The sequence below is a fragment of the Bos mutus genome, chromosome 11 (genome assembly GCF_027580195.1).
Source record: "Bos mutus isolate GX-2022 chromosome 11, NWIPB_WYAK_1.1, whole genome shotgun sequence".
Lineage (NCBI taxonomy): Eukaryota > Metazoa > Chordata > Mammalia > Artiodactyla > Bovidae > Bos > Bos mutus.
In genome coordinates this window covers 96,367,236-96,378,440 of record NC_091627.1, presented here as the reverse complement: position 1 = coordinate 96,378,440, position 11,205 = coordinate 96,367,236, and the positions used below count along the sequence as shown (strand labels likewise).

Genomic DNA, 11,205 nt, shown 5'->3' with positions numbered 1-11,205 from the left:
AATGCCGGGAATTGTGGTCCCCGCGGGACGCGAGTTATGAGGTGGCCTACGGGTCCGCGAGGCATGATGGGACCGCTAGCCCTTCCGGGGCGCCTCAGAATTTCAGGTCCCGGCACCCTGGGCGGATGCCCGCAGACTCCGCCTTCCCAAGAGCCCCTGCGGCGGGGCGCAAAGATGGCGGCATCGGCCAGACAACCCTAAAGCAGCGGCAATGGAACCTCCCTCGTCTCCGGGGCCGGAGCGGCTCTTTGATTCGCACCGGTAAGAACCCCGGTGGGAAGAGACCGACTTCCGTGTCCACTTGGCCTTCGGCGCCCGATCACCCCGCCTCTCGCCCCCAGGCTCCCGGGTGACGGCTTCCTGCTCCTCGCGCTACTACTCTACGCTCCAGTCGGGTTCTGCCTCCTGGTCCTGCGCCTGTTTCTTGGGATCCACGTCTTCCTGGTTAGCTGCGCGCTACCAGACAGTGTCTTTCGCAGGTACCGACCCGGGCGCTCGGGGAGGGTCGGGGCTGGGCCTGGCCCGAGGCCAGGTAGTCACCACTGCCTGCGTTCGCAGGTTCGTGGTGCGGACCATGTGTGCAGTGCTGGGGCTCGTGGCCCGGCAGGAGGACTCTGGACTCCGGGATCACCGTGTCAGGGTCCTCATTTCCAACCACGTGACACCTTTCGACCACAACATAGTCAACTTGCTCACCAGCTGTAGCACCGTGAGTTAGGGAGGAAGCCGAGAGTGCCACGGAGTGGCTCCCTGGGGCCCAGCTCAAGGCGCCCCTCTCCGTGTTCGGCTTTCCCTTGGGGACCACAAGATACTGACCCTTACCCCGACCTCGCTTTTCTACCCATATGTCAATTTTTCTTACTTCACAGCATTCTTTTCTTCTTGCTTTCTCTCCTTCCGATTCCCAGCCTCTACTCAATAGTCCCCCAAGCTTTGTGTGCTGGTCTCGGGGCTTTATGGAGATGGATGGTCAGGGCGAGTTGGTGGAGTCACTCAAGAGATTCTGTGCTTCAACAAGGCTTCCCCCTACCCCTCTGCTGCTATTCCCCGAGGAAGAGGCCACCAATGGCCGGGAGGGGCTCCTGCGCTTCAGGTGGGTGAACACAGGTATCTGTCTCCAACTGTAGGTGATCAGGCTTGGGGGCCCTTGGGTTTTCACAGCCTTCTTCAGCCCTGCCCCCTACTTTCCTAGTTTATTTACTTTTTGCCCGCTTTTAGTTCTTTCCCTTGAATCCGTTAATTTCCCACGTTTCTATTTGTACAGTCTGGCAGTATCTGTTTTAAGTCAGGTATGAGCTGCTGACTAGATTGGCTAGAATCCCATCTTACTTTCTTCACTCTTCTAGTTCCTGGCCATTTTCTATCCAGGATGTGGTACAGCCTCTTACCCTGCGAGTCCAGAGACCTCTTGTCTCCGTGGTGAGTGTGTCCCACAGGGAATCTCTGGGTTTGGAGGGGAAGTTTCCTACTCCTGGCCCTGGTTTAGACCTCACTCATGCCCTCCCCTCAGACGGTGTCAGATGCATCCTGGGTCTCAGAACTGCTGTGGTCACTTTTCGTCCCTTTCACGGTGTATCAAGTAAGGTATTAACTGTCCTCACTTTTTGGTGGCTGGGAGAAACTCATCTCAAGGTCAAGGAAGTAGCTGTCTCTGCCCTGTCCTTTTGCAGATCTTTTAATGTCAAGGTCCTACCACAGAGGCAATATAAAGTATTTATTACCTCCCTACTGTCACCACCACTGTTCCAAGAAAAGACGCATCAGAGTGGAGAGTGGGTGACCCCAACGTGGACCTGGATTATTTTTTGCAGGTGGCTCCGTCCTGTTCATCGACAGCTGGGGGAGGGGAGTGAAGAGTTTGCCCTCCGTGTACAACAGGTGGTAGGGGACATGGGCAGGGTGGAAGTGGGTTCTTTCTTTAGGGGGAAGGAGAGGAACACTTGAGAAACTTCCAATCCTCCAATTTTCCCTAGCTGGTGGCCAAAGAATTGGGCCAGACAGGGACACGACTCACTCCAGAAGACAAAGCAGAGCACATGAAGCGACAGAGACACCCCAGATTGCGCCCTCAGTCAGGTGTGTGGTCTCTGGACATAAAGCTTTTCAACTCTTTTGCAGCCTGTTCTCACTTCCTCCCTATGCCTGTACTAATCAGCCTCTCTCCTTGAGTTTTCCACTCACCATATTTTGGATTTCTTTTTTGCAGCCCAGTCTTCTTTCCCTCACTCCCCTGGCCCTTCTCCTGATGTGCATCTGGCAACTCTGGCTCAGAGAGTGAAGGAGGTTTTACCCCATGTTCCACTGGGCGTCATCCAGAGAGACCTAGGTATGAGAAAGAGTAGCTTTACCCAAGAAGACAGGCATAGAGAGGGAAAGTGGGTGGCGAAGGGAGAAGGTGAGCAGAGAAATAGACTGTGCTGTCCACTCCTTCTTTCTCCGCAGCCAGGACTGGCTGTGTAGACTTGACCATCACTAATCTGCTTGAGGGAGCCGTAGCTTTCATGCCTGAAGACATCACTGAGGGGACCCAATCCCTTGCCACAGCCTCCACTCCCAAGGTGAGACCCAGAAAATGAGCAGGTCCAGGACTTGAGGTGGGATGGGGCAGTCTGCATATTCCCTGTCCCGACGTCTGTTTTTGATCCTGAGACCCTAGCACAGTACCTCTCTTGCAAAGTAGGCATTCGATGCGTGTTTAATGATGATGACTTCGCAAGCCCTCTGACATTGTGATCACCTCAGTTCCCCAGCTCTGGCCCGGCAACCCCTCAGCCCACAGCCCTAACATTTGCCAAGTCCTCCTGGGCCCGGCAGGAGAGTCTACAGGAGCGAAAGCAGGCGCTGTATGAATACGCGAGAAGGTGAGACGCTTAGAGGACAACCAGTAGGAAAGGGCAGGTTGGAGAAAGGGAATAATATAGCAAAGCCCATACAATGTTTTCTTGTGTCCCACAGGCGATTCACAGAGAGGCAGGCCCAGGAGGCTGATTGAGTACAGGATGGCACCCAGAGCCGCAGGACGGAGACTGGGGGCAGCCCTCACCCGACTCAACAGGCCGGATGGGTGGGTGCTAAAGGGAGGAATGGGCTCCCCCCAGTGTCACATTAAATTCAGGGTTTTCACTCAAGGTCTCTGTTGCCTCTTTGGGTCTCAAAAACCTTGTAGCAGGTTCCTTTTCCCTTGGTTGTGGGATCAGGAATGAGGGCCTCCTTGTGGGTTTGTGGAAGGTTGGTCAGAATGGAACTGTCTGTACTCACCTCATGTCAAGAGATGAGTGATATTAAGGAAGTATAACTAAGCTGAATGCCCAGCAGCAACTGGACCCAGCCTCAGAATTCAGCCCAGGTGGATGAGGAAACAGCTGTAGAACTGCAAGTCCCAGGATACCTTTCACTAATGAGCACAGTACACAAAGTCTGTAGAATTCACACATGCTCAGTGTGGTGGCTGGAGCCTATTTTCCATAGGTTCCTAACTAGATTAAATAAGGTGGAGCACATGGCCCCACCCCAAAACAGTCTCTAGGATTGTGCCCCAGGGTGGATCCGGAATTGACCTTTGTACCTCACAGCAGGTCAGGGTTTGTGGTGACTTGCTGAGTGGGTCTGGAACTGGCTGCCATTCCATCGCGTCTCAGAGCGGCAGGCAAAGGTTTGAATCCAGGATCCCTGTGGCCCTGCTCCCCAATTCCTGACCCCACTCCTCCTGTTCCTCACTCTCTTCCCCAGGGGACCTTCCCACAGGTCACCAGGTCTTTCTTTCTTTCTTTCTTTTTGGCTATGTCAGATCTTAGCTGTGGTGCACGGGCTTTGTTGCCCTGCCATATGCAGGATCTTACGTCCCCAGCTAAGGATCGAACCCACATCCCCTGCATTGGAAGTTGGGTTCTTAACTACTGGACTGCCAGGGAAGTCCCAAAGTCCACTTTTGATAGTCCCTTACTTGGAGACTCAATTCTTCCCTGTTTCCTGGCAGACGAGAAGTACTGGGAAGGATGAACCCCAGTGCATTATCACCTGAGGGTACAGGTTAGGGATCAGGGCTGAGGTGGGAAGATGGTGTCGGTCACCAAATACGAGGCCTTGATGACTGCCCTGCCTTCTGTAGGTCCTGCTAGACAGTCACCATGGCCTCTCAGCTTCTCGGGTTGCAAGAAGAGTCTGGCCCAAACCCTGAGGAGTCTGAACTGGCTGTGAACCCCTTTGACGGGCTCCCCTTCTCTTCCCGCTACTACAAACTACTTGAGCAGCGCCGATCCTTGCCTGTCTGGGCTGCTCGCTTTATCTTCTTGGAGCACTTGGAGAGTAGCCCCAGTGGAGTGGTACTGGTGTCTGAGAGCCTGGTTGTGGCAAGAGCACCCAGGTGGGAGTGGGGGGGGCTGGGGAACTGGCTCCTCCTGGGACAAGGTGGGGAGTGGGGTGGGGGTTGCTGTGTGAAATAATAGGGGAGGTGGTCAGAAGGAGACAGGCAGTGAAGCACCAGAGGACTCCTCAAATAAGGAGAGATGAAACTGACCACAGTTCCTCCGGCACTTTTGATGGGTTCTGTGTCCCGCTGACGGGTTGTCCTTCCCTACGCTTACCCCAGATCCCACAGTGGTGTGCGGAGTTTGTGCTGGCCAGAGGTTTCCAGAAGGGCTGGGTAACTGTGACTCAGCCTTACCCTCTAGCAGCCCTGAGCTTGGCTCTGCGAGTTGCTGATGAAATGGACCTGACCCTGGGTCATGAGGTTGGATACAGCATCCCCCAAGAAGACTGCACTGGGCCTGACACTCTGCTAAGGTGTGGCCCCTTGCAGGCCCAACTCCAATCTCCTTCCCCTCACTCCGTAGAAACAAACCCAGCCTCTGACATCTCACCGTACCCTCCCTCAGAATAGCTCACCGTGTAAATCATGCATGATGCAACTTCTGAATGTAGCCATTTAACCCTAGCCAGCAACCTCAGACATTCAACCTCACCCTCCTCATGAAAGTCTCACTTTCCTAACTGGAGTACATTTTATGAACAGTGTCATCAATAGGTCACAGAAACTCAGTCACAGGATCTTTTCCTGATCTTTACTGTCAGAGCCTAGGCCCCCTGGGGGGAAGCTCCTCTGGACTTCTGGGGCTGGTTGGTGTCCACACTGACTCCTCTGCCCACTGCCAATGCCAACAGGTTCTGCTGGGACAGGCTGCTTCTGCAGGAGGTGGCCTCAACCCGGGGCACTGGAGCCCGGGGTGTGCTGGTCCTGGATGAGGCTCAGGAGCGGTCAGTGGCCTCAGATTTGCTCCAGGGACTCCTGCGAGATGCCAGGCTGGGAAGCCTTCCAGGGGACCTCAGAGTGGTTGTAGTTACTGACGCAAGCCTTGAACCTAAGCTCCAAGATTTCTGGGGCGGTCCTCCTACTGTGTGTGTCCCCAGAAAGACTGGCAGCTGCCCCACTCCAGTCTACAGGGACTCTCTCCCTGCTGACCGAGTAGACGCTGCCTGCCAAGCTGTGCTTGAATGGTGTCGGAAGGAGGCTCCAGGAGATGTGCTAGTGTACCTGCCCAGTGAGGAGGTAAAAAAATGGGATGCGAAAGGAGGTACTCGTGGCGAATGTCTGCCTCTTCCTGTCCCAGGGGAGAATGGGAGCAATGCTGATTAGGAACATTGGAGCTCTAGTACTTATTCTCTGTTGGGGTCTTAAGGAAAAATTCCAGGGTTTTGGTATAAAAACTTTTTGATTCCATACAATGTAGAGATTTGCAGTTCAGTGAGTTCCTGAAATTAAAACACCCCAACTTTATATAAGAGTATGTGCACTTTGTCAGAGTGAAGAACCATAGCGTTCATCAATTTTTCAAAGGGGTCTCTGACCCACAAAGGTAAGAATTACCCTAACACCCCACCTCTCTCTTCAGGAAATTTCCCTGTGCTGTGAGTCCTTGTCCAGGAAGGTAAGGTCCTTGGAAAACCAAGGGCCCCTACCACGGGTGCTGCCCCTTCACCCAGGCTGTGGACAAGCTGTTCAGGCTGTGTACGAGGACACAGAATCAGGTGCCCGGAAAGTTGTGGTCACTCACTGGCTGGCCGACTTCTCCTTTTCCCTCCCTTCCATCCGACATGTCATTGACTCAGGACTGGAGCTTCGAAGTGTGAGTGAAAGAGAAGTGAGGGGGACACAGGGGCTAAAGATAGAAATAGCCCACTCTCATCTGTCTTGGCCTTGGTTGGGGGTGGTGACAGGTTTACAGTCCTCAGATCCGAGCAGAATCTCAAGTGTTGAGACCAGTCAGCAAGTGTCAGGCAGAGGCAAGACGGCTGCGGGCAGCAGGGATCCCACCAGGTAAGAGCTTTCACCCTCAACAGGATCAAACACGAAAAAAGTCACCAACCACCGGCCCCGAGAAATCTACAGTGGTCTTCTCTCCCAGATCTTTCTCCCCTCAGGATCCTGCCTCTGCCTGTATCCTAAGTCCTTCCTAGAACTAGAGGCTCCCTACCTGCCCCAGCCCAGAGTGTGGGCAGAGAATTTGAGCTCCCTGATGTTACTACTAAAGAGGAGACAGATTGCAGAGCCAGGGAAGTGTCACTTCCTGGACCGGCCCGGTGAGCACCCTTCCTGCCCACGTCCTGCTGCTCTCCAGGTTCTGAGATCCCCTGTCCTGTAAGCCTTGTTCCCTCTCCAGCTCCAGAAGCACTGATGCAGGCCCTGGAAGACTTAGACTACCTGGCCGCCCTGGATGATGATGGGGACCTGTCAGACCTGGGAGTTATCCTGTCAGAATTTCCCCTGGCCCCTGAGCTGGCCAAAGCCCTGCTGGCCTCGTGCGAGTTTGACTGTGTGGATGAGATGCTCACCCTGGCCGCCATGCTCACTGGTATGAATCACTCGCCTCTCTGGCCCTTAGGACCGCTTCAGCCTTCCCTCTGGCGTTCTGGTGCTCCTTAAGCTGGCCCCTTCCCCTTTGCTCTAGTTCCCAGCCCTCACTGTGCCTAAAGAGTTAGGCTTCATCACTTTCCCCTCTCCTGTCTCTGTTGCTTCTTGTCCCCCAACAAGTCTCTCCTACCTGTTTTTACTAAAACTGTACCTGTCTTGTTCAACCCTGTAATCCCTTCATTATTCAGAATAATCTCCATCCTGCTCAATCTAGGTATTCCTCACCCACTGCATTCCAGTTCAGGCCCACCCCAGCAGAAGGGTGGCACTTCTGCTCACCAGTGGCCTCCTAGAGACCTAATCCAGTGAGCACTTCTGAGCCCTGTTCATGACTTTCTTTTGACACTTGAGAATGGCAACCACTCAGACTTTAACATTGCCCCCTCCCTAAGCCTCTGTGATCTGCTTCTTGTGGTTTTCACCCTACCTCTCTTGCCACTCCCTTAATCTCTTACTTGAGCTCTTCCTCCTCTGCTTCCTCCTCTGCTTGTTCAAAGTAAGTTGAACCTCAGGGTTCCACCCTTGCCCCTTTTGTCTTCTCATTCCCTGAACTCTCTGAGCAAGTTCATTCACATTCATGGTCTGAAATGCTACAATATCATTCTTCTGAATCTTGGATTTATATATCTAACTCCTGATGGCCATTCCTGTCAGAATGGTCCACAAAACTTCAACCCAGAACTGAACTCGAGCACCTCTGTTGTTGCTGAGCTGAGCCCTTTTTAAATCTGCTCCCTCACCACCATCACCAAAAATCATACCATCACCTCAGTGGCTCTACTATCATTCTAGACTAACCTTTCTCCAGGTTTGTTTTCTTAATTTTTATCTCCTAATTTTAAAAAAATTTTACTGTTCTTCACCTGTTCTTCTCCATACTTAAGGACTTCCCTGGTGGCTTAGAGGGTAAAGCATCTGCCTGCAACTCAGGAGACCCAGCTTTGATCCCTGGGTCAGGAAGATCTCCCGGAGAAGGAAATGGCTACCCACTCCAGTACTCTTGCCTGGAAAATCCCATGGATGGAGGAGCCTGGTGGGCTACAGTCCATGGGGTCGCAAAGAGTCGGACACGACTGAGCGACTTCAGCTTCACCTTCACTCCATACTCAGAGTTAATGCCAATGTAGCTTCTCATCGCTGCTCAGCTGGATTCCTTGAGTAGCCTCCTAACTAGTCATGTGAACTTCTTCCAAACATGTGGATTCTCTTAAAAACTCTTCTTCATCAGTTACTCTCTACCTTCCAAACAGAATGTAGACTCATTTGCACAGCCTTGCCCATACCTCCCTCCAGCTTTATCTCCAGCCACCCTGCCACACATACTGTTCCCTTATCCATAATCGTAGGTGCTCGAAGTTCTCCAAACATGCTATTCCCACTCTGCCCTTCTCCACTCAGCTAATTCTCAAACTTCAAATATTGGCCCACACACCTATCTTACGTGTTGGTCTCTCCCACTAGACTCTAAGCTCCTTGTGGGCAGAAACTGTTTTTCATTTATTTATCTTCAGTGTCCAATAAAGTGCACAGTATCTACAAGTCTTTTGAGTAAAGTTCCCAGAGTGACGTTGCTGCCTTTTTCAGTGTACTGCTATCTGTTCTCATGCCCCCAAATGAACTTCCTGTCTTCTGCCTCCAGCTGCCCCCGGGTTTACTCGTCCTCCACTCTGTGCAGAAGAAGCTGCCCTGCGTCGAGCGCTAGAACACGTGGATGGTGATCACAGCTCTCTGATCCAAGTGTATGAAGCCTTTATACAGAGTGAGTGCTCCACTCTGCATCCTCTTACAGAACCCAGATTTTCCAAAGAGAGGAAGTAGTATGCAGCCAGCTGACAGATCTCTAGTCCCAGGAAAAGGAAGCCCTTTGACTGACAGTTGGGTTCTTTTAGTCTTAAAGTCTCAAGGACTTTAGCTATAACTGGTCCCTTTCTGTTCCCAGGTGGAGCAGATAAGGCTTGGTGCCAGGCTCGGGGTCTAAACTGGGCAGCATTGTGCCAAGCCCGTAAACTTCGGGGAGAACTCCTAGAACTCATGCAACGGATTGAACTTCCCTTGTCTCAACCAGCCTTTGGATCTGAGCGGAATCGCAGAGACCTTCAGAAAGCACTGGTCTCAGGATACTTCCTTAAGGTTAGGGGAAAGAGTTGGGGCAAGGATCATAAAAGGAACAGAAAGTAGAGGGAGCAAAGGTTAATGTATGCCACCTCTGAAATTGGGACCCAGGTGGCCATTCAAAGAACTCTTTAGAACCAGGAGAAACTTTTCCTTTGATGTTTTGGGGTACAAGGGGCTATGGAAATGCCATACATTATGGTAATATGGTAGGACTATAACACCTAGAGGTATGCCTTACTTTTAATACTCTCACTACCCTTGCTAATAATTCTTTCTCAACCCCCTTTCTTTCTTCTACTGACTGACACTTCACTCTCACTTATTCCTTCAATATCTTTGTCTTTCAATGAGGTGGCCCGAGACACAGATGGAACTGGAAATTACCTGCTTCTAACCCATAAGCATGTGGCCCAGCTCTCCCCAAACTGCTGCTACAGAAGCCGCAGGGCTCCTGCCAGACCCCCACTGTGGGTGCTTTACCACAGTTTCTCCATTTCCAAAGACAACTGTCTTTCCATTGTTTCTGAAATTCAGCCACAGATGTGAGTTCCCTGACACCCCTCCTGCACTGTCCATTCCTCTTCCTGGGGCCAAAATTGCAGCTGGAGACTTAGAGAAGCTAAGTGGGGGTGGGGGGTAGGGTGGCAGGGGTGGGAATGGAGGGGAGTGAGAGGGTCTTTGTGGTTTGTAGTAACATGATTTGAGGAGACAGGGTTTGTGGAAGGGGTAGTAAGAAGTTCAACAATATGCATTATGAAAGAGGATATGGAAATCATCTAATTATGAATGTCTCTATCAGGCTGGTGGAATTGGCTCCTCCATACTTTCTGAGTAACTTACCCCCTAGTGAAAGCAGAGACTTCCTGAACCAGCTGAGGGAAGAAAGGACAGATTCTTCAATCAGGAGTGAATCTTCCTCCACCCAAGAACTTGAGAATGCCTGTGCCCTGCAGTGACCTGCCTATGGGGTGAAGTTGAATTCATCTCATCACATGAGATCTTCCCTCAGGCTAGCACGCCATCCAGATTTAGAAGCCCAAGGGTCAAATGTAAATACTGGAACCTGAGTCCCAAGAAATGGAGCTGGGAGTGGAGCAAATTGGTTAAGCCCCAGGCTATACCGGGTAGGACTGATTCCTTAGCTTTCTTCTATTTATTGAAGAGGAACTGACATGCCCTCTATACCCCCAACTTATGCCAAACCCATCCTTGTGCTCCCTTTTGGTCTATAAAAGTTCTGTTTATATGATACCAAATTTGAGTTTGGTTCTGCAGTAGCATTTACAATATCTATGAGTTAAAGATAACACAATATAAAAGAATCAAGGTGAATTTCAACAGTGATATCCTCCTGCCTGGCTCCCACCTCTGGTCGAACCTTTGTGCTCTGACTGACCTCGCTGTCACTAACATGGAAACAGGTAGTTTGACTACAGTTGGCCTCTGACCCTGCCTAAAGCTTACCTCACTCTATCAACTGCTCTTGCCTGCAGGGGAGGAAGAATGGGGGTGCTATAAGAATAAGAAACAATTGACCCTTTTGTTCTCATACAACTTAAATCTTGCTCCTTCTTAAACCTCAAGGCTATTGGAGCTGTACCCAAATCCTTAACTTTCTAGCACCAAGCTTCCCAGCAGCCCCTGGCCCACCCATAAGTTCTAACAACTTCAGGAACATCATGCTTTTACCAGCTGGGTACTTCTTTCTCTTTTCTTTCCTTAGACTATTAACTTTGATATCCTCAATCATCTTACACATTATAAATGTGTTTACAGAAATTGATAGAAACATTTAATCCTTAGAACTCTGCTTTTCTACTCAGAGTTCCCTCCCTTGGTGATGCTGTCTGCTTTCATCATTCCATGTATTTCCTCCTCTATGTGGATGTCAACTGACCTCCCCCGAAAGGCATTTTTCCAGAATGTATTCTCTCCGTGTGCTTGCTCAGTCGCTCAATCTTGTCTGACTCTCTGTGACCCCATAAACTGTAGCCTACCAGATGCCTCTGTCCGTGGAATTATCCAGGCAAGAATACTGGAGTGGTTGCCATTTCCTACTCTAGGGGATCCTTCTCTCGAGGTTTAGCATTTAGTTTTGCCTGCAGAGTTAATCTTGGTCTTGTCTTCCCAATTTCCCTTTCATCATCCACAACACCATTGATTTCTTGCTCCTTTACATTTCC

The 11,205-nt window shown here is 51.1% G+C and overlaps 2 protein-coding genes across 3 annotated transcripts; both read left to right on the top strand.

Moving 5' to 3' along the window:
- Positions 1–17: 17 nt before the first annotated feature.
- On the top strand, positions 18–3,128 carry AUP1 (AUP1 lipid droplet regulating VLDL assembly factor). 2 transcript variants are annotated; one of them, XM_005906735.3, is made up of 12 exons: positions 18–261; positions 342–479; positions 559–709; positions 909–1,093; positions 1,347–1,419; positions 1,511–1,584; positions 1,812–1,878; positions 1,974–2,076; positions 2,207–2,326; positions 2,443–2,558; positions 2,743–2,861; positions 2,956–3,128. In XM_005906735.3, exons 1-12 carry the CDS (start codon positions 212–214, stop codon positions 2,990–2,992), a joined length of 1,233 nt encoding a protein of 410 aa, XP_005906797.1. In that variant the 5' UTR covers positions 18–211; the 3' UTR covers positions 2,993–3,128. The 2 variants fall into 2 exon arrangements, with proteins under 2 accessions (XP_005906797.1, XP_070235953.1); XM_070379852.1 differs by lacking the exon at positions 2,956–3,128 and having other exon boundaries at positions 2,681–2,819.
- A 133-nt stretch (positions 3,129–3,261) lies between these two features.
- DQX1 (DEAQ-box RNA dependent ATPase 1) lies at positions 3,262–10,673 on the top strand. Its single transcript, XM_070379850.1, is given in 12 exon segments — positions 3,262–4,332; positions 4,335–4,363; positions 4,589–4,782; positions 5,161–5,545; positions 5,889–6,122; positions 6,214–6,313; positions 6,418–6,576; positions 6,657–6,848; positions 8,547–8,666; positions 8,847–9,037; positions 9,374–9,564; positions 9,822–10,673. Coding segments are annotated over 12 exon segments (2,157 nt in total). The 5' UTR covers positions 3,262–4,127; the 3' UTR covers positions 9,979–10,673.
- The last annotated feature ends 532 nt before the right edge of the window (positions 10,674–11,205 follow it).